The 27,965-nt window shown below is 44.5% G+C and overlaps 1 protein-coding gene across 3 annotated transcripts; it reads left to right on the top strand.

The window, feature by feature from the left end:
* Nucleotides 1-185: 185 nt before the first annotated feature.
* On the top strand, nt 186-27,682 carry RNF185 (ring finger protein 185). Of its 3 annotated transcripts, XM_057744605.1 has the most exons (8): nt 11,852-11,908; nt 12,590-12,640; nt 15,016-15,238; nt 17,921-17,939; nt 19,667-19,779; nt 21,262-21,316; nt 25,172-25,289; nt 27,207-27,682. In XM_057744605.1, exons 3-8 carry the CDS (start codon nt 15,063-15,065, stop codon nt 27,302-27,304), a joined length of 579 nt encoding a protein of 192 aa, XP_057600588.1. In that variant the 5' UTR covers nt 11,852-11,908; nt 12,590-12,640; nt 15,016-15,062; the 3' UTR covers nt 27,305-27,682. The 3 variants fall into 3 exon arrangements, with proteins under 3 accessions (XP_057600586.1, XP_057600587.1, XP_057600588.1); XM_057744603.1 differs by lacking the exons at nt 11,852-11,908; nt 12,590-12,640 and adding an exon at nt 186-336; XM_057744604.1 differs by lacking the exons at nt 11,852-11,908; nt 12,590-12,640 and adding an exon at nt 196-332.
* The last annotated feature ends 283 nt before the right edge of the window (nt 27,683-27,965 follow it).

Below are 27,965 nucleotides of genomic sequence, written 5' to 3'. Positions count from 1 at the left end.
CCAACAAACACGTCCCAAGCCTTCCGGGTGCTTTCTATGCTGGGACCTAGGCTTTCTAAAGAGTAGCCAGATGTTCCCTATGTTTTTCCGCTTCCTGCCAGTAGGCGGAACCTTAGAGCCCAGCATCTGGGCCGGAGCACAGCGCAGAGGAACAACCTTTTCCGGTTGTGGCCGGAAGTCCGTCAGAGAGCGGCGGCTCTGCGTCAGCTGACTAGAGTCAGCGTAGGAGGGATCCGAGGTCCGGCCGGACCAACTGACCCAGCTAAGGGACTGGTTGGGCGGTCGACCGACGGACAGGCTGGGGCGGCCTCGGCGGCGTTAGCTGAGCAGAGACAGGTACATGAGGGGTTGGGGCGGCAGCTAGGTGCCGTCCAGGTTGAGGGACGCGGGCGGGGATCGGATTCCGCCTTCGCCGGGCCCACGGGTTGCGACACCTGCGCCCAGGAGCGCGGAGACAAGAAGTCCGGCTCTGGCCCGGGCCCTCCGTCCTAGAAGGGAGGTCAGGCTTGTGTTGTGGTCTTTCGTCCAGTGATTACAGTTTGGGGAAACTGAGGCCCCAAGTTGGGAAGAGACCCCCACAAGCGCTCCTTTCCAGGCAGGGACTCACTCTAACTCTTGACCCCCAGTCGAGGCCGCCTCTCTAATGTGGATGTGCTTTTAATGAGTTTGCCCCGAGTGGAGAGGTCGAGGCTGGGAAGCGTGCTCTATAGAGTTGGGCTTGGGAGTAAGAGACCCCGAGTTTGAGACTTCGTCGCCACAGCCAGTTGTGCTTTCTGGGCCAAATCCTTTTCCTGTGCCGGGCCTCAGTTCCTTCATTTGTAAAACAGGGCAGTGTATCTCTAAATGTGGTTCTCACACCCTCTGCTTTGAAATGCCCTGGGGTGCATGCTTGATAGTGCAGGACTCAGGAAACTACATTTTGAACATACTCCTCGGGGGTCGTCTGCGCACCGATGTTTGAAGCCCACTGATCTTAAGTGCTTTCTTGCTGTGAGTTCTAGATATCCGTTCTTTGCTTTGAGGCAGGTGGAACTTCTTCAGGATCTTTTGGCGCGGGGCGGGGGCGTGGAGAAGATGTTTAGCCCAGAAAAGAGAGCACTGGAAGGGAACTGTCGTCAGAAACAGAAAACCTTGTAATGGTGAAGAGGGCTTTCACTTCATCTTTGCGATTGAAAGATGCAGAAACTGGGACCAATAGGTGGATTCTACAGAAAGACAAGATTTTGATTTAATAGAAGAACTTAATGTTGGTCACAGGTGGCCAGCAATGGAATGGATTGCCTCCAAAGTTAGTGAACCTCCTGTCAAAGGAGTTATTAGATGGAGGTCCTTTTCGACTTGAAAGTGTCTAATTCTCAGTAGTTATTTTGAGTCTTTCTGGTGCTTCTTTTTTTCTGCCCTCTTTTCTTGACATCTCCATCCCCTCAGCCTACATCTTCTAGAAGTGAGGCCAGTGAGTCTGAACTTATGTAATCTCTTCCTTGTCCTGTGTACCGTTCTTCAAGGACTTTGGAATGGCCCTTCTGATAAGGGCTCTTTAAATGTTTGTTGAATGAATAACCAAGCAGGGTCCCCACCGCATGGGTTTGTAGCTTATTTTCTTAGAACAACTTTGAAATGAATCTGAAGACTTTGTGTTTGATGAGGAGAAGCCAGTGAACTCTTTGGATTCACAGAGTTGAGGAGTCTGGGTCAGAAGGAGGCTGTTCAAGCCTGCCTCCCCGGAGCCCCAAGACATAGATCCCTCTTTAATCCTCTCTCCAGTAATGTGTTGTTATAGACGTTGTGTCTACTGAGAGAATTTTTGCAGTATATTGGCTTACTTCATCAACATTTAAAACCAGTCCTCTGATGGACTTGTCTTGCCAGTTCATCCTCATGTGTAATCTGCAGATAAGATATGCTTCTGGCATATCTTTAGCTTTCTAATTAAACATCAAAACTCCTTATTTTGTGATTTACAAAACTCCAAGCAGATCACTTTTTAAAAACCTGTTAGAATGCTTACATTGTCCTGTGAACAGAGGTTCCATATTGTGACCCAATGCTGCTGACATGCTCCTGCCAAAAAAAGGTTGGGTTTGAGCCAAGACTTCCTGCCTGTGTTTATCTTCCTCCCTTGTTTGTTTGTGGTTCCTAGAATTTAAAAAAAAGTTGTGAAATGCTTGTTCAGATATTATCCAGGTGCTGAGTTAAATGATTTTAATTTAGTGGTATTTTTAAAACTTCTCAATCTGAAATTTTCCTTTAAAAAAGAACTAAATCAGGGGATATGTATATAAAAACAGATGATTGAACTTGGTGTACCCCCAAAAAAATAATTAAAAAAAAAAAGAACTAAATCAGCATTTCCATAGTATGTTCTTCAGGCCACTAGTCTGTAGATGCCTCTGAAAAAAGTGTTCTCTTAGTGTTCTCTTATGGTAAAAATAAGTTTGGGAAAAACTACATATCATTATCCCTTCTTGGAGCTTCTCAGTGTGTAGTACCTCGTCAAAGGCACTGAGACGTTGTGCAGTAAAGAAATGTGCCTAACCTTGTTTAATCCAGTGTTGCCAAACTTAATTGATGTGAAGCACTTTTTTTTTTCCTTTTTTGTAATTGAAGCACAGTGGCAAATTCTGACCTAGAGCAGGAGTCTGCAGTCTGTGGCTTGTGGGCCAAATCAGGGCCCCACTGCCTGTTTTTGTGTGGCCTATGAGCTGGGAATGGTTTTTACATTTTTAAATGGTGGAGAATACATCCAAAGAAGAATAATATTTTGTGATATGTGAAAATTATAGGAAAATTGAATCCAAGTTTCCATAAATAAGGTTTTATTGGAACATAGCCACACCCATTAATTTACATACTGTTTTTGGCAGCAGAATTGAGTAATTGCCCAAAAGACCATATGGTCTGAAAAGTCTGAAGTATTTACTACGTAGTACTTTGCAGAAAAAAATTTGCCAACCCCTGACCTGCTTCATATACTTTTTTTTTACTTTTTATTTTGAAATAATTTTATACTTCCAAAAATAATACCGACTTTGTGTATACTCTTTACCCAACTTCCCTAATGTTAACATTTACATAACCATAATAAAAGTATCTAATACATTTAACATTAATACAGTACCACTAACTAATCTATAGGCTTTATTCAAGTTTTGCCATTTGTCCCACTAATGTCCTTTTTCTGTTCCAGGATCCAATCCGGTTTCCCACATTGCATTTAGTATCAAGTCTCCTCAGTGTCTTCAATTTGATGCAGTTCCTCAGTCTTTTTTGTCTTTCATGATTGTAAACTTTTGAAGAGAACTGGCCAGTTGCTCTGTAGAATTTATTTTTTTTTTGAGATAGAATTTACATATCAGAAAATTCACCATTTTAAAGTGTGATTGTTCACAAAGTTATGCAACCATCACCGCTGTCTTAATTCCAGAACATTTTCATCATCCTAAGAAGAAGCCCTGTACATGTTAGCAGTTCCTCCCCATTCTCCCCTCTTCTCATCCCCTGGCAACCACTAATCTGGAATCGCATAGTATGTGGCCTTTGTGTCTGGCTTCTTTCATTAGGCATAATCTTTTCCGGGTTCATCCATGTCATAGCATGTGTCAGTACTTCATTACTCTTTATGGCTGAGCAGTATTCCACTGTGTGGATGAATATACTTTGTTTTCTTTATCCATTGGTCAGTTGATTGGCATTTAAGTTGTTTCTGCCTTTTAGTTGTTAGGACATGCCGCTCTGAACATTCATGTACAAATTTTTGTTTGAACATATTTTCAGTTCTCTTAGATGTGTATACCTAGGAGTGGACTTGCTGGGTCATATGGCAACTCTGTTTTTAACTTGTTGCCCTGTCGAACTGTTTTCCACAGGAGCTCACCATTTTACATTTTTATTACCAGTATATGTGGATTCCCTTTTCTCCACACCTTCTTCAACACTTGTTATTGTCCTTTATTATTATTTTTTTTCCACCCTAGTGGGTGTGAAGTGGCATCTCACTGTAGTTTTATTTGCATTTCCCTAAGCCTTGATGATGTTGAACAGCTTTTCCCATGCATATTGGTCATCTGTGTATCTTCTTTGGAGGAATGTCTATTCATATCCTTTACCCTTTTGTAATTGAGTTACTGGTCATCATGTACAACTTTACATGTAAATATTCAGAGTTGGCAGATCCGCTGAAGCCCCTCGAAGTAATACAGAGTGAGCTGAACTGCAAAATCTGAGGCAATGCCAGTAACTCCCTGATCTGAATGCAGTTGGATTTGGACATTTTGGAGTGCAGAGTACGTTGTCCATTTGAAACTGCTGACCACTCAGAGCTTGGTTCAACCCCAACTACTGCTGACCATGCAGAGCTGGGGTGGCCATGTCAAGTGAAAGGGGTACTACAGCATCATCCTAGATGTGATAAGACCACTAGGAGATCCTGTAATTTGGGAGCTACTCTTGTATTTGTCTGGTCACAGGCAGGGAATCAAGGAGTTAGTGGTAGTTTGCAACACTTGGGACTCATGATAGCCTTGGGCAGGCAAAACTACCAGTGCACCCACGCCTCTCCTGACCCCAGAGCATTTGCTTCTAACTAGACTATCTTGAAATCACAGACAGACACACACACACCCCAGTAATTCTAATTATGACATTTTGGAAAATACAGGAACCGCCAAACAGTTTTCCACAGCAGCTGAACCATTTTACATTCCCACTGAAAGTGCACAAGGGTTCCAGTTTTTCCACCTCCTCATGAACGCTTGTTATTTTATGTTTTTTTGTTTTTGTTTTTGATAGTAGCTATCCTGATGGGTATGAGATGGTATCTTATAGTTTTGATTTGCATTTCCCTAATAATTAGTGATGTTGAGCATCTTTTCATGTTGTTGGCCATTCATATGTGTTCTTTGGGGAAATGTCTGTTCAAGTCTTTTGCCCATTTTTGAACTGGATTGTTTGTTTTGTTGTTATTGAGTTTTAGGAGTTCTCTATATATTCAGGATATTGATCCCTCAGATATATGATTGGCAGGTATTGTCTCCCATTCTGTGAGTTGCGTTCTTACTCTGTTGATAGTGTTTTGTGTTTTTTTTTTTGAGCCGTGTGGCTTGTAGGATCTCAGTTCCCGGACCAGGGATCAAACCCAGGCCACAGCAGTGAAAGTGCCGAATCCTAACCACTAGACCACCAGGGAACTCCCTGGTCTATCTTATATATGTATCTATCTTATATATGCTCTCCTGATGGTCCTCCTTAAGACCTCCTATTGAAAGGAGAAGTGAGATCATTGTTTTTGTCAAGTATATGCTGATGTTATTAGAACTCTTAGAAAGTTTTCTCCTTAATTGATTAAATCTTGTCGACCTTATTCATTTTCTTTTTTTTTTTAAACATTTTTATTTATTTGGTTGCGCCGGGTCTTAGTTGCAGCAGGCGGGCTCCTTAGTTGTGGCATGCAAACTCTTAATTGCGGCATGAGTGTGGGATCTAGTTCCCTGACTAGGGATTGAACCTGAGCCCCCTGCATTGGGGAGCATGGAGTCTTATCCATTGCCCATCTGGGAAGTCCCCATTTTCTTGATACTCTGTCTTTAGGGTATTTCAGAGGTTTTAGCTCAACCTCAGATAAAATTTGAATTAATGAGATTTTATAGACTCTCAATTTAATAAGAGTTGACTGGCTGCATGAAAACAAAAGCAAAACTCTCACTTTGAAAGTTTTCTGTTGACAAAGGACAGACACAATTACCCCATTTGCAGGTGAGGACCCTGGCTTAGTTGAGTGGCAGAGCTGAGCATCAGACTAGGTCCTCTGACTCCAGAGTGTTCCTCTCACTGGATTATACTAGAAATTCACAGCCCTTAACTAGGATCTGTCCAGTCTAAAGAGCTTCCTTTAATACAATATTTTATCCGGTTATATTGGTTTGAATTGAAATTGGCAAATTTCCATCGTTTATTAACATACATTTATTGAGCATGTACTCTGTCTAACTAGAGTGAGCAAGACAGTTCAGTGAATAATTAACTGTGTGAGTAGTATTATCTCTAATACAGATCGGTATTAATTTGGGGAAACCTGAACTTTTTCTGGTTGCGTATCCCTTTTTTTTTTTTTCATTTGTTTAAGAGTTTTGGGCAATACTTAAGAAAAAATTACTCTGAAACAGTTATGTAACATTTCCAGTTCTGAAAAACATCACTGAAAAATGTCTTGTTCTTTTAGGACACTGATTTTCTACACCTTTAGTTGTTTATATTGACTCATCTTGAGTTGCACAGTTCTGAGTACTCCTGGCCATCAGGTCCATCAACCCACACACACTTATGAGGTGCTCTTGAGGCGTCTAGCCCTGTGCTGAGTAAGGCCCCTGGAGGCTGGGTCTGGGCTTGAGGAGACAGACACACAAACAGATCACTGAGGTACTTAGCACATTGGCTTGGGAGTTGAAAACTTTGCCTCTGACTGGCTCTGTGACCATTGGCAAGTGACCTAACTACTCTGTGCCTTAATCTAACACCCCAGGAGGTGCTAAAGATGGTGTAGTGTTTACTTCAAAGGCAGGTTGTAAAGATTAAATGAGACAATTCACGTAAAGGGCTAAGCAGAGTGTTAGCTGATGTTATTTATAGTGATAATGGGTAAAACAAGTGCCTCCTGATTTTAACACTTTTGGGGAAAATCTGATTTTGCCCAAATCAAACTGTGTCCTGTCCTGGATTTCCTCATACACAGTTCTGATGTCTCACCTACAATGCCTTCAAGGAACGATGCTCATTCAGAAAGGGAAGTTGTGACTGACTCATTCAACAAGTTACCCAAATACCTGCTGATTGCATAGCTCCATGGGGAGTATAAAGAAGCAGTTACAACTTCACTGTACTCCATGAGACCTCACAGTGGAGGGGGGATTAACGTCTCTTGAACACTTCACTGTGTGCCAGGCACTGTGCTAGCCCCTTACTGTTTTATCTCTTCAATCCCTACAGCTATTCTCTGAGGAAGGTAATCGCTCCATTTTAACAGATTAGTGAAAAAGGCTTGGAGAGAAAATAATGACTGAAGTCACAGAGTAAGTGACGGAGCTGAGATTTGAACCCAGAGCCATCAGATTCCTCTGTGCCATGATAATTTTTGAGGACAAAAGTCCATGAAAAGTTAAGGAACATTTTAAGCCAATGATATAAGGAATGACAGAGGGCAGCCTCTTGGATGACCCTCAAAAGTTTGTGCTGGGGTAATCCAAATCCTACTTCACCCTTTCTTATGAAACCCGATAAGCTTTAAGAAAAATCATTGAAGCTTAAAACAAAACAAACAAAAACACTTTTGATTTAGCAATAATGGAAGACAATGCGAAAAAGTAGGAACAGCTGAGCCTAGAATTCCCACTCAGGTGTGTGTTATGCTGGAAATTGTTATCTCTAGGACCTAGCACAGTGCATGGAACATAATGGATTTTCATAATTAGCGAATGAATTAATGCATATAGAATACCTTTCCAAACTGCCAAAATTACCCTATATTTCTCATGTGACTTAGCATGCATTTTCTTTTGAAAACATACATGTAACTGGCAAAGATGGGGGTAGCAAGCACTTTTACATATTTTTCATGGAAGTAGAAATTGGCACATCCTTTTTGGAGGGTGTTTGGTGCAAAATGACAAATATAGATACCTTTTGACCCAGCAGTTCTACTTCTGGAATACGTCCTAAAGATGTGGCCTAGTGCCGTAGGTCTCTAAGACAGGGAACAGGTTGACTAGGTTCCAGGGGTGAGAGAGAAAGACTTTTCAGTCTGTATCCTTTTGTACCTTTTGAATTGAGCCATGAATGTGTTACTTATTAAAAATATAAATCAATATAATTTAAAAATGTGAAAATTTCTGAGAGAATTATTATGCTAAGGATCATCACACCTTAGTGTGGATTTCTTTAATCAGATAGCTTTCCTTTTTGTCCCCTACTGAGATTTGAAGACCTGGGACCTTTTACGTTTTCCCGTATTTTTTTCTGAGTCTTAATAACATAGTACTTACTATGGAAAAAGTGGGAAGTACAGTTAAGTGTAAAAAATGCTTTAAAAATTTGCCCATGATCCATTATCCAGAGACCACAATGTTTAATATTTGGGCCCCTTCCAATTTTTTTCTGTATCTTTTAACCTGTTAATATCATACAATATGTTCAACTTCATATACAATTTTCTATCCTGCTCTTTTCACTTAATATTATGTTATATAATTAAAATTCCCACGTAAGCAAAATCCTTATGGAAGCATGATTTTTAGTGGCCTTGTAATCTGTCGTGTGAATGTACCAGTTTACTTAGCCAGGGGATTGGAGTTGGTTGGGGAGAGAAAGAGACGTTGGACTCAAGGAACCCTTTGGAAGGTAGGCGCGTCTGGGTTAGGTGGCTCAGCAGGGAACGTGAGACTGACAGGCCAGGGCTGAAGGGCCATGAGGATTTCCAGGCCTTGCTTACTGGTGCAGTTGCAGCCCTTGCTGCCCTACTACCCCCACATGTGCTCTAGGCTCCACCCTCACTGAACTTAGCAAATTGAGTTGTGCACTTGTCCTGTGTGCTGTGTCTACATCTTCCCCAGCAAGCCCTGTCCTCATGCACTCTGTACACACCACTGTCAGCACGCAGCATGCTGGGCTGCCTTGTTTATTTGTCTGTATCCCTCTCTAGACTGAAACCCTTTATCTTTGTGTCTTGAATGCCTGGCAAATAGGATCATTAATGAAACTTTGAAGATAGGTGTGGGGTTGGTTGTACAGAAGGGAGGTTAGAGGGTACCAGAGGAAAGGACCAGTGTAGCCCTAAGGAAAAGAGGCTGGTTGCTCAGCCTCCTCTGTCCTTCTGGACCTGAAAGGTCATTCATGCCCTTGGTTCTGTATTTGGGGGCCAGGCCTCTGTGAGCAAGCCTAGGGACCAAAAAATCCATTTAGACTCCAAAATGTTAGAGCCTGGTTTCTGTGTGTTCCAAGTTCCAATCAACTCACTCAGATTTCCTCCCACTCTAACCTTCTGTGAGTGTGATGTAGACATTCTTGGAATGTGAGTCCCATCTCTGCCTACGTGTGGCCCAGCAGCAGCCTAATAAGCAGTGAAGACAGGCTGGGGCTTGCCACTGTTCCTGGCAGAGAGCTTCTGTATGAACACGCATGTGCCCACAGGATCAAGACCTCTGCTGGGTCACCTCTCACATAATGCCAGGTATCTATCATCCAAATCTGTAATCTTCATGATTAGAATCGCCATTTCCAGATGCCTCTATATACCCTGGTCCAGGAATTCTTAGAGTTGAAGGGGCAGAGGAGGCAGATTATGAACAACTGTGGTTCTCTAGAACCTGAGAACTGAACACAAGAATACTACAAAGAGATTTCTTCGTGAGGTCACGTTCCCTGGTGGTTCCTTCAGGGATATGCAACTCTCACTTTCTTCCCCTTGCTCAGTTCCTGTGAGGTGGGCCAGGCCAGCTTTGGGAAGGTAATAGGAGAGGATGCTGGGTCAGTCAACTTCGGCTGCCAGGCTCTGTGTTCCTAGGGATCGTTAGGTATTACAAGTCTGCCTTAGTCCCAGCACCACATGTGCCGCCTTGGACATCTCAAATTTAGGGATGTTTTTCAAAACAAGCTGAGAACTTATTTCTTAAATAATCAACTTTGTCCTGGATGGACTAGGTGCTGGATGGTCTGAGATCTCAGCAGACTTGTTCCCCAGCCCCCAAGTTTATCTGACCTCTCTGTAGTCCCTCTGAGCTGTAGGTGGGGGTTGGGTATTCTGAAGGACAAACTCTGAGGTTACTGTCCCTCCTAAACTCTGTGCTGTGCTGTATAGCTTGATGCTTTTGGTAGACTTCTCCCCTGTTTGAGAGCTGATTTTCCAAAACTCTTCATCAGAGAATCATCTGGAGTGGAAGGTGGGGACACGTATTTAAAAATATAAATTCTTGGGCCCTATCCAGTTCCAGGTCCTATTTAAATCACTGAGGGGGTCTAGGAACCAGATCTCTGGGAAGGTGCCTTGTTTAGGAAAGACAGGCAAGTTTGATGGAGCTCCTTATAAGAATGCAATTAACTCCTGTTCTAGACTCCAGGGGCTCAGCATGGTCCTGTTCTTCTTTTTTCATTCATTCATTCATTTTCATTCATTCATTTATGGCTGCGTTGGGTCTCTGTTGCTGCTCACAGGCTTTCTCTAGTTGTGGCAAGCGGGGGACTACTCTTCGTTGTGGTGTGTGGGCTTCTCTTGTTGCAGAGCGTGGGCTGTAGGCAAGCGGGCTTCAGTAGTTGTGGCTCGTGGGCTCAGTAGTTGTGGTACATGGGCTTAGTTGTTCCATGGCATGTGGGGTCTTCCTGGATCAGGGATGAAACCTGTGTCCTCTGCATTGGCAGGCAGATTCTTAACCACTGCACCACCAGGGAAGTCCTGGTCTGGTTCTTCATCACCCCCTTTCCCCCAGTTGGTAGCACCAGGCCTTGATTGTCGCTGGCACTAGAGATGCTGTGGTTTCATGCATAAACAGAGGAGTGGCGAGTTTGCTTTGCACTCACCTCAGAGAACACAGAAGTTAGAGCATTGCACCATGAATTTGAGGGAAAACAAAGACCAGGTATTTAATTTTGTAAAGCTGCATGTTAAAGGGGTAACAGGTAAGAGTGAAAAGAGTGCTGATGTGTTAGAAATTCTGAATTGGGCACAGAATTGCACGTATGATAGCCTGGCCTTGGGCAAGTCCTCTAACGTCCCTGGCCTAATGTCCTCTGTAAAATGGTGTGAGGGTCAGAAATGGTAGTAGTTGTGAATGTGCTTCAAAAACTAGAAAGTGCATTCAGATCAGGAGTGAAGAATGGTCAGGATGGGGATGGGGCACAGAACCAGCCACAACAAGGCTACTGTGTGGTCAGGCCCAAACCCATGGGCCCTGCAAGGGACCAGGAGAGCTTTTAGCAGGATGGCAGCTCAGATGTGCTCAGGGCCTGCCTGAGCCAATGGGTGTCCCAGTCCTGCTGGGCCCATGAGGCTGTGTCCATATTTTGTTGTTCTGCTGGTGCTCAGTGAGCAGTCTGCAGGGAAGGCTGTTCATCTCTACCTTGCTGCCCTGATGTGGTGAGGTTCCCATGCGTGAGGGAAGGTAGGAGGTGAGGAGAGGAGGCTCTGGTGGTGGGGCCAGGATATGTTGCAAGGAGAGGTTATGTGAGCAGCTGGCCTGGGAGTTGACCAAAACCACTCAACTCAGCAAATATTTGAGTGCCTACCGGGGTGAAGCTCTAGAGCTCGGGTAGGGACCACGTGGTCAGTCTGCTTAGGATTAGAATGAGAATGATATGGTCTGCCTAGAGTTGGGACATACAGGCCTGTCCCAGTACATGGCCTGCTGCAAGACTGCTATTCCCTGCAAACTCTGAGCTGACCTATTACTGTCCCCTGGCCATTCCTACCTTAACACCTACCTTGACCCTGATTGTCCCCTTAGGCCTCTGTGTAGGAAAATGTGCTGTGCAGAGCCTTATTGGGCCAGTGAGAGGGCAGTGAACCAGGGTAAGTGTGTGTACAGGCATCTCCCCCGCAGCAGCGGCCCCCTCCTACCTCGGTGGGTCCTCCAGGTCGCTGTGTTATCTCATACGGCTACATTTGCAGTCCTGTAGGAGGTGTGACAGTCTCATTTTTCAGGTGAGAAAAGATATTCAAGCCATCAAGGGGTTTACCCCCAGCTACATGGCTAGTCAGTGGTCGAACCAGGGCTTCAACTCAGGACCTTTCCGGATTGGGGAGAACTGGAACATCAGGGGAAAAGTTTTTAAATGTATTTTTATTTTTTTGTCTGATTTTAGAATTAATACAGGTAAAAATGTCAGTTTTATAAACACGGAGGACCTCTGCGCCCCCACCAATACAGAGGTAATCATTATTAATAGTTTGATGTTTTTCCACATTTTAAAAGACATTTTCTAATATTTATAATCATTATTATTGTAACAAATGTAATATTATACATATATTTTACAGTTTACTTTTTCAAAAATGTTATTGTAAAAGTAATACCTTCTTGTCATAAAACATTGAAACAAGATAAGAATATAAAATTCAAAGTTCCCCAGCCCTCCTAATCCCAGAAATAACTGTTGATGGTTTAGTGTGTGCCTTGTAGACATTTTCTTTGCAAGTATGTAGATATATATTCATTTATAAACTTTTTTTTCTCACCTAAATAAAGTAATACACATACTCTACAACCTGACCTTTTTAAAAAGTACCTTTTATTAGGGAAAATTTTCAAGCACACAAAAATAAACTAATGTAATGAAGCCTCATTCATCATCCAGCTCCAACAACCATCAACTTCCTTGTTCTTGTTTCATCTTTTCTCTCCACTTTCACTTTCCCCCCTGAAGTACTTTAAAGCAGATCCCAAACATCTTATCATTCCTTCATAAATACATAAATATATGTATCTAGCAGATGAAAAAATTTAAAATATGCCATTATCATACCCAATAAAATTAACAATAATTCTTTAATATAAACTAATACCCAGGCTAAATCAATTTTTGTCATTCATCTCACAAATGTCTTTTTCAGTTGTATTGTGTGAATCTGGTTCCAGTGAGATCCACATACTGCCAGTGGTTGGTATGTCTCAAGTCTCAATTTATAACTCCACACCCCACCCATGCTGTTTATTTTTGGGAGAATTTTGGTTATTTGTCCTGTAGAAAGTCCCACATTCTGGATTTGCTGATCGCATCTTCCTGGAGTTGTTTAACACACGTGTCTATGCCCCATATTTTCTTTAATTGGGTAATTCGTTTTAGAGACTTGACTAGAGCTGTGTGTTAGGGCGAGGATGCTTCATCCTTGGCGCTGTATGCTTCCTATTGCATCACATCAGGGGACTGTCGTTAGGATCCATTAGTGAACCTGACTTACACTTGTCTTTCCACATCTGTACACATAGTCCTTAATTAAAAAAAAAAATTTTTTTTTTTTTTAAAGAAACAAACATGTCAGATATTTGAGCTGGAATGACAGAGGCCATAATGTGGCCCTCACAAGCAGGCTCCAACCTACAAAGAAGAGAGCAGATGTGTGTAGAGAGGAGGAAAGCACTGGATCATGGGGAAGGTCTTGGAGCTGAGGCCAGCAAGGCACAGTGCTGCTGGCAGCCAGCTGCTCTTCTGGGACATTATGTAAAATGATGTAACTGAGTGAAAAAGTGGTGGTAAGCTGGCTTCCTCTCTGTGCTCAAGTTGCTCAGCTGCTCTTGTGGTGAGGGATGCGTGTGAATCCAGAGTTCTGAGCCCGTGGTGTGTAGGAAGGCTTCTGGATCTAAAAGGATTGTGGCTTTTTGGTCCTATCTCCTGGTACTTTGGAAGCTGAAAATCAGGGTGGTCTTCTGGTGCTCCAGTGGTGAGTCCCAGACTTGTGGAGGGGCTGCCTGCTTTGGAGAGAGTGGGTGAGATAACCTGGTGCAGCCTCAGAGCTGGAAGGGGGCACCTGGCAGCCATGGAATCCAGTGCCTCAGTTTACAGATGAGAAAACTGTGGCCCAGAGAGGAGAGGGGAGGTTTCCAAGACCACCTAGCAAGCTGGAGGCTGAACTGCGACCAGCACGCAAGCCTCTGAATCTGACTGGTAGCCAGCTAGCATTTCCCACTTGGAATTTCTGAGGTGGTGAGGGTGGCCAGATCAGGCTCTTGACAGATTCTGACTCTGCACCCAGAAATTCTGAGCATCCTTTGGTGGTGTTCTCATGCTCCTCTTTGTTCAACTCCTGGTGGGCTCTTTGATGGTGGTAGTGAACAGTGGTCTGTTTCTCCCAGCAGCTGGTGACCAGCTTGGTCTGTGGTGGTATAGTGGTGGTTTGAATACAAATTATGTCACGAGCCCCAGCCTCAGCTCCACATTCATTAGTCAGCCGAGAGGTCTCGGGCTGCAGTTTCCTAAGGGCCAAAAGCTTTTCCTTCATTATGTTTATATTTATCTTTCACTTACAGTAGGTAATACTGGTTTTCTACTTTCAGCAGTGATATAAGCCTCCTTTTAAATGTATTGAGGGTGAAAACTTGATAGATTTAGACAAGATAAGATAGGTAGTATTCTAACCTGGCAGAAGGGGGAATGGAAAAGATTGCAGTGTGGAAGACGTTGGACCAGATGACCTTTCTGGTCCTTCCTAGCTTCCTACCTTTCATGGTTACAGGGTTTTCTTTGAATTCTGGCGTGTGCTGGTCACAACCTTCTGTCCTGAGCAGACTCACCTGCCAACATAGAGGCTGTCCATAGTTAGAGGATAGCCTGTGAATTTCAGTCTGACTGAGCATGTTTTTGTTTTTTTTAAATTTATTATTTATTTATTTATTTATATTTACTGGCTGCTTTAGGTCTTCGTTGCTGTGTGGGGGCTTTCTGTAGTTGTGGCGAGCAGGGGCTATTCTTCGTTGTGGTGCACAGGCTTCTCATTGTGGTGGCTTCTCTTGTGGAGTACGGGCTGTAGGTGCGCAGGCTTCAGTAGTTGCAGCACATGGGCTCAGTAGTTGTGGCTCACGGGCTCTAGCGGGCAGGCTCAGTAGTTGTGGCGCACGGGCTTAGTTGCTCTACGACATGTGGGATCTTCCCGGCCCGGGGCTCGAACCCATGTCCTCTGCATTGGCAGGTGGATTCTTAACCACTGCGCCACCAGAGAAGCCCTGAACATGTATTTCTTTGTCACCTGGGCGGTTATCCTGGGAGAATGGGAAGACTGTGAGACAGGGTCCTAGTTTCTGTGGCGTGGTCTGGTGGCTGCTCTCTGTTTGTGTGGTTCGTTACTTACATGGTCCATTCTGGGCCATGTTCATGGGAAGTTTCTGAGTCATTTCTCTCTGGGTAGTGCCCCATGACTGTCATCCTCTGCCGCCTCTGGGAAGTCTGCTTGGGTTCTGACCTGAGAGAAGGTGGGAGTGTTGGCATGGAGACTGGGGGGAGTGGGCTGCAGAAATGGGCAATCATGGGCTCTCTGCTTTTCAGGATTTCCCTGGGGAGAATCTTCACTCAGAGCTTGCTGACAGCCAAGGATGGCGAGCAAGGGGCCCTCGGCCTCTGCGTCCCCTGAGAACTCTAGTGCAGGGGGACCCAGCGGCAGCAGCAATGGTGCTGGCGAGAGCGGAGGGCAGGACAGCACCTTTGAGTGCAACATCTGCCTGGACACAGCCAAGGACGCCGTCATCAGCCTGTGCGGCCACCTCTTCTGGTCAGTACCCCTTCTGCTGCCCTAGAGGACACATGCCAAGTTTAGAAAGCTGTGGCCCTGGACAATTTTGGAGCAGGTTTCCCACCCATTTTGGGTCCTGATACACTCAGGCCCAAAGGCAGGAGACCTGGGTTCTCATCCCAGCTCTGCTGCTGATAAGCTGAATGACCTTGGGCAGATCCTGTCCCTGCCCTGGGCTCCCTGTCCCCGTCTCTAAAGTGACAATATTCACCATTTAGTGAGCACTGCTCCATCCACTTGCTGCACTGAGCCAGGAGGCAGTGCCACACAATGGTTCTGAGCAAGGACTGTGGCACCAGACTGCCTTGCTCTGACCCTGACTCTGCAGCTTCCCTCCTGGATGACCTTGGGCAAGGTGCTTCCACACACAGTGCATCACTTTATAGGGTTGTTTGGGAGACTTAAATGACTCAAGATATGTAAAAGACTTAGAAGAACACATAGCACATAGTAAATGTTATGTTAGCCATGATCCTAATATTTGTGACTGTATTTTATGTGTATCAAAATGAAGTGACATTTCTCACCTGAGATGGTTCACACTCTGTCTGTGGAGTGTGTTTCTAAATAAATCCACTTACTACCTAAAAAAAAAAAAAAAATGAAGTGGCAAAGTCAGTGTCCATTCCAGCCTTGATAGTTACAGAAGCCCCTCCTGGCTCTGCTAATCTGGGTGAATGTTGAGATTTTATTTTTCCTCTTGATTTTGAGCTGGACCTTGAAGGGTGAAATGGGATAACTAGAGGGATGAGAATGCCAGCCAGGTGAGGTGACGAGTGTGTGCTACCCCAAGGCAGGCTGTTTCTAGGAACAGGCAAATGCGCTGTTGGGTTCGTCTGAGACCCAGAGCTGTTGTATCCCCCTAGCAGCACTCTGGATGGGTACTATGAGCTGGGGAGTATTAGGAAACAAGACAGTTAAAGGAGGATTGGGCCAGATTATCAAACCCAGATTTGACTGAGTAGAACGTGAGCTATTGAATTTTTTTTTAGCAGAGAAGCGGTGTGAAGAAGGGTTCATTTAAATTGGCAACAGTGAAAAAGAGAGATTTAATCAGTGAATGAGTAGAGTGGGGCAGAGTAGTTTTTTTTTTTTTTTGGAGGCTCTGGCCTTAATTTATTGTTTTATGCAAAAACTGTTGTCATCAGTCCTCTCCTAGAAATTGGAGATATTCTAGTTTTGTGATTGAGGTATGAAGCCAGGATTTGAAAGAATTAAGAATTCAGTCAGGGTACCATTGGAAAGAACACAGCTTCCAAAATGAAACAGATGTTTTCAATCTGAGTGGTTTGTCCCTAAGCAAATCTACTCTCCTCTCTGTACCCCAGTTTCCTTATCTGTGAAACGGAGATAGTTGCACTCCCTCAAAGGTTAGTGTGATGACCATTCAGTGATGTTGATAAACGAGAAGCTATTCAGCCACAGCTCGGGACACAGTCGTTGTTTAATGAATAGGAGTAACCATCATCGTTATAATCCAGAACTTTTCCTGGAGGAAAAGTACCCCCCCTTCTCCCCCATAGCCTTGGAGGGAAGTTGCCACTGGAGAGCTGCCATAATTTGAGATGCCTTCTGCTCAGTTTGGAATGGAATTGCAAGGTTAAAGTTGGAGTTGGGTGTCTCTTATGTCCAGGGAGATTGTGTGGATTGTGAAGCTAAACTGTGGTTCAGTAATTGCGAAAGCAATTGTCCTCTGAGTCCAGATTTTACTCAGGTAGAGAAGATACATTATGTGAGCATCAGAAGCTATGTCTACATTTTTCACTGTCCTGGCACTTGTTAGGTGTGCGGTAGATATTTATTAGTTGAATGAATGAATGAAGATAGAAAGAAAAAAATTTAAATATGGAGTTAGATTAACTTTTCCTTCAATTCTGTAAATGTCATTTTTTGCACCCAGTACTGGGTGATGGGGGGACAGTAAAATGGAAGTCAGGAGACTTCTGTTTTAGTCCTGGTGCTGCAGGCAGGTCATTTCATGTTTCTGAGTTTGGTTTCCTCATTTGTAAAATGAGAGACTGGGCAGCAGTCTCTGCAGTGTAACTCACTAAGCTGAAGGTAGCCCTTTCTGCCAAGCAGCATCCCTGTCTTTCCATGACTTAAAGATGTTTTTACAATAGACTTGAGCTTTTAAGCCAGCAGAGCTGGCTGTCTCTGAGGACAGTCTGGAGATTTTGTTAAACTGGATCTAGATCCACACCTTCCTTGTGAGCCTGAGGAGGCCTAAAGGTTGAGTTGACGTCTAAAATAGTGCGTGTGTGTATGAGAATGCCCCCATGAATTTCTCGGAACAGAGGATCCTTAGCTTTTATTGGATTCCTTCAGAGGCCATAACCCCTCAAAGATTGACTTGTAGAGAAGCTGGGTGTGGGATGGTCTGGGACCTGGGGGTCTTCACAAGTAGTGGGATCCTGGGGGTGGAGACTGGGGTCCTGTCTCCATTGCTTCATTTTTCCTTTAGCTCAGTCTTGGAATTGTAATTTCTGATACCAGTGATCCCCACAGACCCTCAGTGGGGTTGCAGTGCTTCACAGTTTGATCTTCTGTTTTCCCGTTTTTCTGCTCCTGCCTTACCCAGTGTTTCTGTTAATGAAATCATTTTTCTTCCTTTCCCCCATTTTCTTTCTCCTTGATGGCTGGTTACCCTGGGGACTCTGGCAGTTGGCCGTGTTTACATCAGGTAAGATGCATTTCATTTTACTTTGTCTTTCATCAGCTGTGGTTGCACAAGACACCCCTAGTCTCAGGAGACTGTTGTCAGAAGCTGCAGTCTCCCCTGCTTGTGGACTCATTTGCTTGCTTTCCCCCCAACCTTCTTTATACACTTGCCCACTGACAGGCACTTGATGAAATAAGAGGTCAGTGTTGTACCCAGTAGGGATGCTCCTGACTCTGGTGCTGGTGGCCTTTGTGGCCTTGGCAAGCTTTCTCTCTGGGTCTCGCTTCCTCACTTGTAAATGGGGTTGAATGTGATAGTATGTTAGGTTTCTGTTGTTGAGATTGTTCCTTTATAAAAAGTACCTCCCATCATATCAACAATGCCCGCTATCCTTAAAGGTCTTGAAAATGTTAGGAAGTGGGAAACTTTTTTGGTCTCAACAGAGACCTTTTATGAGAGGGAAAAAAGTCTTTTTTATGAGAGGGAAAAAAGTCTGTTTTCCCAGCTTTTGATTATTATGAAAACCAAGACCCAGGTGCCTGCTTGGTGAGATGGAGCAGGGTCTGGCATTGACAACTGGCTTCTGGCTGACTGTCTCCACGGTTGTTGGCAGTAGAGCCCCACACTTGTAGGTGGCGTGGGAATGTGGCGGGGAGGACAAAAGTTCCAGACCGCTAGAGCCTCAGAATTTTGGTGGGAGAAAGAAGCAGAGGAAGCGAGAGGGGTTTCCACTTCGCTTCAGGGCTGTGCATTCTGACCCCAGTGACCTAGTAGAATATGTCTGCTCTAAATTTATAAAGAGCACGTAACACTTAAGTTTTTGAGCTTTTGACAGTAAGATAAAGGAAATAGGATATAAAATCATTAAATGCTGCCTTCTCCTTGTGCCTGAAGTCCTAGATTCACATTTATATGATAAACTACATATCTCTGGGTCTAAAGATATAATTTATGCCCTAAGATAAATGTTGAGAGTGTGTGTGTATCTATGTCTATATATAATAAATAAATAAATATTTAATGTCTGCAAAGACACTAAGGTAATATGTTTTTATCATTTTAACTTTGTTTTTAAGAAAGTTAAACAAAATGATTTTAATACAACCAGTGAAAAGGCCTGGAAAACCCAAAACAGGATTGTTGTTTTAATTTTGAAAGTAGTAGTTGAATGCAAAAATCAATGAAAGTACATAAAAAACGCTAAGCAAATTTAGATAAGAAAATCTATCCTTTAGTACATAGTAAATCACCAGAAAATGGTCAGCTGTGTGCAGATGCTGATGTCTGAGATACATAGTTGTTGAGGAAATGCTGTAAAAATGAGAAACACAGAAGGAATAATCTGACTGCCAGGATCATACAATTGACCCATCAGGGAAGGTGGAAATTTAAAGTTTGTTATACTTACGCCTGCAGCCTCACCTGAGACTGGGTCTGTCAGACCTCTTGACACAGGTCCAGGCCTGCAGTTCCTGTCTGCTCTATTGCTGGGAAGCCCCCTGAGAGACTGAAGCATTAAGAAGCCTGTTTAATTATGATGGCATTTAAAGGCAGTTCTGATTTCACCACTAGTAAATATTTATTGAGTGCCAGGAGCACGAATCAGAGAGCCGGGTTCCTTGAGGTGTTCCCTGCTGGTGCTGGTATTTCTAGTTTTAAGCCGCTCGTCCCTGTAGTTATTCTGCTGGCTCTGACTGACCACCCTGGTGGGCTTTCGCCATTCATGTGGTTTTCTCTCCTGCTTGCAGTGGTTGGAGACGAGACCTAACAGACAGGTGTGTCCAGTTTGCAAAGCTGGCATCAGCCGCGACAAGGTCATCCCACTCTACGGCAGGGGCAGCACTGGGCAGCAGGACCCCAGGTGAGGCCATGAGGACCCTCTCACACCCACTGCTCCCCTTGGAGACGAAATCACTCCCATTCAGTACCTCTCATCCCACCCTTTACTCAGTGCTTACAGACCCTCAGTTTTGAGGCACTTGGGATACAGATGGGAATCAGCCAGGAAGGGAGGGGAGCCAGGTTGCTACTTGCTGGGCTGTGATACAGATGGGCTCTGAGCATCTGCCAGTGGGCAGGTAGTATGCTGGGCAGCGCACAAGACACCACCATTGCAGGTGTGCAGAGCACTGTGAAGGCGCCTGGGAAGCAGGGTGTCCAGGAGGAGAGTCTGCAGGGAGGTAGCGGGTGAGGGGTTGCTGTAGCAGTGATGTATTAAGTCTGGGAATAGGAAAACGGGAGTCTGGGAAGCTTTGTGGCATTTGAGATTTCTGGACGTGGAGGCATGTGTGGGTCTGGCATTCTACTGAGAGCCTTCGTGGTGTGGTGCTCGTGCCTGTTCACGCACACACACACGCGTGCATGCCCACTCTTCCCAAACTCCCAGCAGCATCCCTTACCTTCCTCCGCCCCTCTCCAGCATACCCTGTACCCAGACATATTGGACTTCTCTTAGAGGGACTTACCCTTTCACCTTCATGAGTCTTTGTATTTGTTGTCCCTTTGCCTCTTCTGTCCTCTCTGGTCCTGCTCAACCCCCTTCTCCTCCTCTAACTTCTGCCATCTTTAATGAGCAGCCCTAAAGTTACCTCCTCCTTGAGGTGGCCTTTCTTCCCCACATTAGTTGCTTTCACCCATGCCCCCACTCCATTTAGTTGGCACCTCTATTAAAGAAGTCCCTTCCATACCCTTTAAACCACGAGCACCTCAAGAGTAGGGTCTGTTGTCAGTCTTAGTATTGGTAGGTGTAGGTAGTATTGGTAGTATTGGTAGGTATAGGTAAGCAATATAGGTCTTGCCTAATGCATGATGAATAATAAGCCCTCAGTCCAGTGTTTGTGGGCTGGGTCATGGAAGGAGCTAGGACCCAGAGGCAAAAAGAATAATGTGAAGTACTTGCCCACGGGTAGTGGGAAGTAAAGCTGAAGGTCATGGGGCAGAGCAGAGAGACCCTGAATCTCAGCCCTCTCTGCTGACAGGCCATCTTCGTTTCAGTTTGGATTTGGGGTTTTTGACATCTGCGACCCCTGTGTCACTCAGGTTCAGGAAGGTGCCTGACTGGCAGTCATAACCAATCTGGGTCTGGCTCTCTGTAAGAGGAATGAGTTGAGTGCTATCTGATGAGCATCTTGTAACACGTGGATTTTCTCCCTGGTTTTCTACACACTAGGGAAAAGCAATTGCAGGTAGAACAGAGTTAGTATTTGGTCTAATGTTGCATAAGTTCATGTGCTGGGCATGAAAGGCGGCCATGGCCCTGACCCTGTTGGAGAAGAGCTCCCCAACTCAGGGAACAGATCAAAGCATTTCATCATAGACTTATTTTACATTGTTTCTGTTTCAGAGAGAAGACTCCTCCCCGTCCTCAAGGACAGAGGCCAGAGCCAGAGAACAGAGGGGTGAGAAAAATTCTAGGACAAAGCTTCCAGAAATGAGCCCATGGCTTTAGAAGTTTCTTTCTTGGCCCTACATTTTTTCTCCTTGATTATAAAAGTAAAGGAAAATTTGCAAAATACACAAAGGAAAAGAGGGGAGGAAATAACTTGTAATCACACCATCCAGGAATAACCACTGGAAACATTTTGGTCTGTTATCTTTTCTATTTTTCTATAATTATCTATACACACAAATTTTATAGATCTGTGTGTGTGTGTGTTTTATAGATGGATGTGTGTGTACACGTATATTTTTATTTTTACTGTATTTGGCTCCTGCTTTGTAACTCTTTTAAAATTTTATTTTTTCTATATTTAGTGTCTTCTGTGTTCTGGGCATCATTCTAGGTGCTGATAATATATCAGTGAATATGTAAAGCTCCCTGCCATTATGGAGTTCATAGGCAGACCTTGGAGATATTTCAGGTTCAGTTCTAGACCACCACAAAAAAGTGAATGTCACAGTAAAGCAAGTCACACAGTTTTTTTGGTTTCCTAGTGCATATAAAAGTTATGTTTACACTATAGTCTATTAAATTGGCAATAAATAGCATTATGTCTAAAAAAAAGTACATACTTTAATTAAAAAACACTTTATTGAGGACTTCTCTGGTGGTGCAGTGGATAAGACTCCGCACTCCCAAGACATGGGGCATGGGTTCAGTCCCTGGTCGGGGAAGTAGGATTCCACATGCTGTGTGGCACAGCCAAAATAAAAAAAGAAAGAAACTTTATTGCTAAAAAATGCTGACTGTCATCTGAGCCTTCAGCAAGGCATAGTAGGAACACCAGAGATCACTGATCATAGATCACAATAGCAAATATAATAATAACAAAAAAGTTTGAAATATTGCAAGAATTAGCAAAATGTGATAAATGTGAGCAAATGGTGTTGGAAAAATGGCGCTGATAGACTGGCTTGATGCAGGGTTGCCACAGCCTTCCATTTGTAAAACACACAGTCTCTGCGAAGCACAGTGGATGAGGCACAATAAAATGAGAAATGCCCCTACATTCTCAGAGAGGGAGGGGGTTTAATGATATATCTTGAGATTTTACATCAGGAATATTTTATGTAATGGCTGTTTAGTGTTCAGATATATGGACTTAATGTGATTTAATCCTTTGGATTGAATGGATATTTAACTGCTTCCTTTTCTTTTTTTCTGTTTAAAAAATACTCCGTTGAATTTTTTTTTTTTTTTTTTTTTTTGGCCATGCCACGCGGCTTGCAGAATCTTAGTTCCCTGACCAGGGATTGAACCCGGGCTACAGCAGTGAAAGCGCCAGTCCTAACCACTGGACCGCCAGGGAATTCCCCCTCTGATGAATTTGTAAATTTTTGGCAGGTTCACAATTATTTTATTGGGATAAATTCTTAGAAGTAGAATTACTGGCTTAAAAAATTTACACATTTAAATCAGATGGTAGCTGTTAAGATTTTTTTTCTTGTTCAAATATTAAGAAATTTTAAAAGCAAAATATTTACCCATACCACCAGAATCCCAGAACAAATATATTTTCATTTTCCCATCTTTTCTTCATCTGTGTGCTGGTGCATATGTATTTTTATGTAGCCATCAGCATTCCACTTGCATCTTTAAATTTTAATTTTGGCAGAATTCTCCATGATGTTCTGTAGTGTCCTCTTTATTATTTTTAAAGCCTGCTACTTGTTCCATTGAATTTTGATGCATTATAATTTGGTTTTCCTCATTGAAGGACTTTTTAGTTTCTTCCAGATTTTGCTGTTGTAAATAATGCAACAGTGACCATCTTTGCACATATTTCTATTTTCTTATTTGAATTATGGCATTTCCTTAGAATTCCCAGGGTAGGATTATTGAGTCAGGGGTCCTGACAGAAATTGAGGATCTTTTCTCCAAGATTACCCTTAATAATAACAGCAGTGAACACTTGTTGAATGAATATTACATGCGGAGAACTATATGTTAAGGGCTTTATATGCATGATCTTATTTAAACCTCACATCAACCCATTGAACAAAAGAGGAAACTGAGGCTTGTGAAGTAACTTGTCCAGGGCCACACAAGCAACGCTGAAACCCAGACCGAGCTGTATTGAAGTCCTGGCTCTTGGCTACCAGGCGACACCACCTTAACCTTCCCAGGCTGTGGTTCCCAGTGGAGCATTAGCTCCTAACCCAGGAAATCTGAGGCCCCAGGAAGCCAGAGGCCCTGGCCTTGAAGACTGCGATGCGTACCTCTGGCGTTTACAAGCACCCACAGCTGCCGGCAATGCTTTTTGCCTGCCCTGTCCCAGGAACATAAACCCACCAAATGTGAGGACCTGTGGGACTGTACAGGTGTTGCTGAAAGGGAGGCCAGAGGGTCAGTCATCATGATTGCACTGAATGAAGTGGTGGTTCCTGATGAAACAGTTGCACCTTCCTGGGTAAGGCAGCCTTGATCCCAGGAGCCCTCAGGCTCAACCAGGCCGGCTCTGAGTTGGAGGCTTTCCTGCACCGAGGAGATGGAAACCAGTTGTTTTCCTTCCCTGTAGGTTTGCCCCCTTATTAAATTTAAGGCTGTTAGGCTTTATAGGTAGTGCTGCCCAGCAAGAAGTTTGGAGCTGGGTGCCAGGCTGCGCTCAGTAGGGATAGGGAGCAGGCACTTCCATGACTCGCAAAAGACTCAAAATGACGGCCAGTCAGCTCTTCATTGAGAGCAGTTAGTCCAATAGTTTTTCTTTTTTTAAAATTATTTTTTAATCATTTGTTCTAAAGATCTACCCAGAGATGCAGGGGAGGAGAGGAATTTTTTTAAGCTGTACACAGTAATTAAGAACATGGGTTTTTGGACCATGTTGATCTAGTTTCAGATCTAAACTCTTTCCTTTACCAGCTGTGTGACCTTGGTCAAGTTATTTCACCTCTCTGAGCCTTAGTTTGGTCATCTGTAAATGTGGCTGATGCTAATGTAAGAATTAAATGCTATTTGAGTATCCTAGTGCTTAACATGGTACCCAGCACAGAGTTGGCACTTAGAAAATAGGAGTTAATCTATTTACAATATTATGATTCCTACCGAATCTTTTCGTGTGAAAGATAATGCAGTGTAGAACAAAAAAAGCTAAGGGTGATACCAAACTGCTGACAGTGGTCCTTGGAGGGAAGGGTTATGAAGTGGAGGGTGAGCAAGGAGACCTCTGACTTTATGTCATTTATTCCTGAAGTGTGTGGATTTCTCATAGCGAGCATATATTAACAATATTAAAAGAAAATTTGAGAGAAAATACTTATCCGTATGTTTTCCACCTACATATGTATTGTCATGTACTTGTGACCATGATGTTCAGACAGTTTTGTCTGATAGCTTGGTCACAAGAGTTTTTCTCTGTTGCTGCATAGTCAGTGTAATGTATCGAAATTTTGATCATGACCTCCATTGTTGGCTAATTAGGGTTCCACATTTTTGCTCTTACACATAATGTGTAGCTTGTTCTGTGTTCCCTTGTAATTGGGCACAGGGGTTATTGCCACTTTAATACAGCATGCAGAGAATTTTACTGGCTAGTGTGGGACTCTGGGAAGGAACCTGAAGCTGTAAGAACCCTTACTTGCCTCAGCAGAGAGTTTTACTTTGGGTCAGAGCCAGTCCTTTCTGGCATTCACAGCTCCTTAGCTGGGACCCCGGAAGGCTAGAAGTGGGGAGGAGCCACCAGGGATCCTCTGCCTTGAGATCTAGATGGGAGGAAAAGAGGGTAGGGAGGAAAGGCGGGTGCCACATGTAAGGTGACATGTGTGACAGGTGCAGGAGAAACCTGCTTGTTCTTCTGAATTGCATTTCTTCTGCACAGGGATTTCAAGGGTTTGGATTTGGAGATGGTGGCTTCCAGATGTCTTTTGGAATTGGGGCATTTCCCTTCGGCATATTTGCCACAGCGTTTAACATAAATGATGGGCGGCCTCCTCCAGGTAAGACCCTATTCTCTTGGTAATTTTGCTTGAAGACTCCTTGGAATTTGGCAGTATGTTGGTTACTACATGGATAATCAGCCTTTTCAAAATGTGCTAAACTCTTTTCAGATTACTGGTAGTCATGGTAATATCGCACACTTACCAAGTATTAGGCACGTTCAGAGTGCTTTCCATTACAAACTTGGGATCCTCACGGCGAGCCTGTGGGACACGTGTGCGATCAGCTCCATTTTACAAAGCAGAAAATGCTCAGTAATGTTTCCCAAGATATACCCTATGCCCATTAAATGAAAAAATATAAACTGTACCTAGCTGAGTAAAAGCCTAGTCCTGGGCACGTACCTACCACTTTGGACCATTGGCGATGTGGAGGGGTAGGGCGACCACAAGGAGCCAGGGCCTCTCTATTCTCTGGCATCTCTGGCTAGCTTCCCTCAGGACACACGTGGGGCTGGTCCTAAGCCCCAGCCCTTTGGGAACCCTGCCTAGGTCTGCCACCTGCTTCTACTTTTCTCCTTCTAGCCAGCTTGAGAGTGCCAGCTGCATTTGGTTTAGGGCAGGGGGGCGAGGTAGGTGCCTTGGGCTCTATCACAGTCTGACGCCTGGGCCCAGATCCTGACCATGGAGCTACAGGGCTGCCGAGGGCGGTTGAGCTCTGCTTGCACTCACTGGGGCCTTGTGTGTGCTGGGCACAGCGTGAGGTACAGAAGGGACCAGTGTGTGGTTCCTGACCAAGAGCTTATGCTCTCGGCACAGTAACCTCTCCTGAGCTGTTGGTTTGTCCCCTGCTGCCATCCTGGTGCTTGGCACATAGCAGACAATCAATAAATCTTTGTTGACTGCCGGCCTGCCTGACTCCATCAGAGTGCCTGACTGGGGCGTGGTATAGCACATGCCCTTCCTTACCTCATCTACCTCAAAAGTTTCTCCTCTGTTCACGTGCTATTTTATCAGAGGAAAGAGACCCCAGAGGGCTGGGTGTGCTCCGCTCTGAAGGAGGTACAGGGGTTCCGTAGAAGGAGCAAGCACCTGCCTGGTAGCTTATTTCCATCCAGCCTGGTCCAGGGCTTACCCTGGGTTTCCCAGGTAAACAGAGTTCATGGCCAGGCAGAACTCTGGATCACTTCCCCCTGCCACAGTCACAGGTTGTTTTCCCTTGTTGCGTTTGGTACAGTTTGGCCATCTGGAATGTAGATTCTCTAACTCTTCTTGCCCCACAGTCAGGACAGGGAGCTCTACAGAGTAGCTTTTCTCAGAGCACAGGGGAACAGAGACCCAGGTTTTCAGCCCACTTCTGCCCCTAGTTTGCTGTGGATTGAGGGGGACAGGTCGTTCTGCCTGTCTGGGCTCTAGTTCTTGCCTCTGGAAAAGGAAGGCATCTCATGCAGGGCTCCCTGAGACCCCTTCTGACTCATCAGTGCCAGAATCCAGAGACTCCGTAACTCAGGAGGCAATGTCCGGAGAGGCTGGGAGCACAGCTGTGGGCTCTCTGTCAACTCACGAATCTCGAGCTCTTTGGCAGGTCACCTCATACCTGTGCTTCAGTTTCTTCTTACACAAAATGGGATAATACCCACCAGGCAGTAATGTGTATACAAAACAGCACGCAAGTGGTGCTTAACTCGTAGTCGCTTTTCTTTTCTTTTTCCCTCCAAGACTTTCCTGCTTTATTTGCACCTGCAGACCAAACCCTCTTAGGGTGGATTGGAGACTTTGTCAGCATTGTTATGTGATTCCACATGGCTTTATAATTCTAATCTTGTTTTGACTAATATTATTTGGGGTTTGGAAATATTTTTAGTGTGCAGGGTTCTGTCGTAAAGAGAGGAAGGTTGATGCTCTCAACCCCAGTGGCCAGTGTGCGCAGCTGCAGCATTCTCATAGCCTCTCTCTCCCTCCCTCCTGTCCCTCCAGCTGTCCCAGGAACGCCCCAGTACGTGGACGAGCAGTTTCTGTCACGCCTCTTCCTGTTTGTGGCCCTGGTGATCATGTTCTGGCTATTGATTGCCTAATGCCAGGCTCCCAGCCTACATCCACGGCAGGGCCTCCGGACCGGTGACACAGCACCCCTGCTCTTGATGTTTGGCTTCCTGGCTAATCCTGACTCCTAGAATCAGTGGGGTCAGTGACACATCAAGGAGTCTTGCTTCTCCATCAGAGCTTTGGGACTCAAGACCAGTTGCTGAGGACCCTGGAGCATGGCCACTGCTGTGAACACCCTGCTATAACCTCAGGCCTTGACATTGGCTCGTCTCTCGTGGGTTACACCATGAAATCCTGTTCTAGCAAGCTCAGCAGGTCCTGACTGCACAGGGAAGAGGCAGGAGGAGAAGCACTGTCAGTACAGTTTCACCTGAATTTAACTTACAGAAACAAAGGGATGAACCAAATATGAAAACCTTTTTTTCATCTCCTTAAATCTCCCTTGGTAAGTGGCCTTTGAAGTCAGTGGGACTCCTCATACAGAGAGGTTCCCCTTCCGGGTCCCAGTGCTGTTCTGTCTTGTTTCCTCCTCTTCCTCCTCAGCAGAGATGCAAGAAATTGCTGTCCTGTTAAGATCATAGTTGCAGCAGCTGGAGCTGGAGTCAATTCATGAATTCACCAGAGACCCAAAGATCTTTTATTGCCTCTGGGCCATGCTCAGTGGCTTGAATGACCTCCTGGTTTCCTGGC

Source organism: Hippopotamus amphibius, chromosome 8, assembly GCF_030028045.1.
Source record: "Hippopotamus amphibius kiboko isolate mHipAmp2 chromosome 8, mHipAmp2.hap2, whole genome shotgun sequence".
Taxonomy (NCBI): Eukaryota; Metazoa; Chordata; class Mammalia; order Artiodactyla; family Hippopotamidae; genus Hippopotamus; species Hippopotamus amphibius.
Note: the sequence above shows the minus strand (reverse complement) of the source record. Positions and strands in the feature narration are given on the sequence as shown.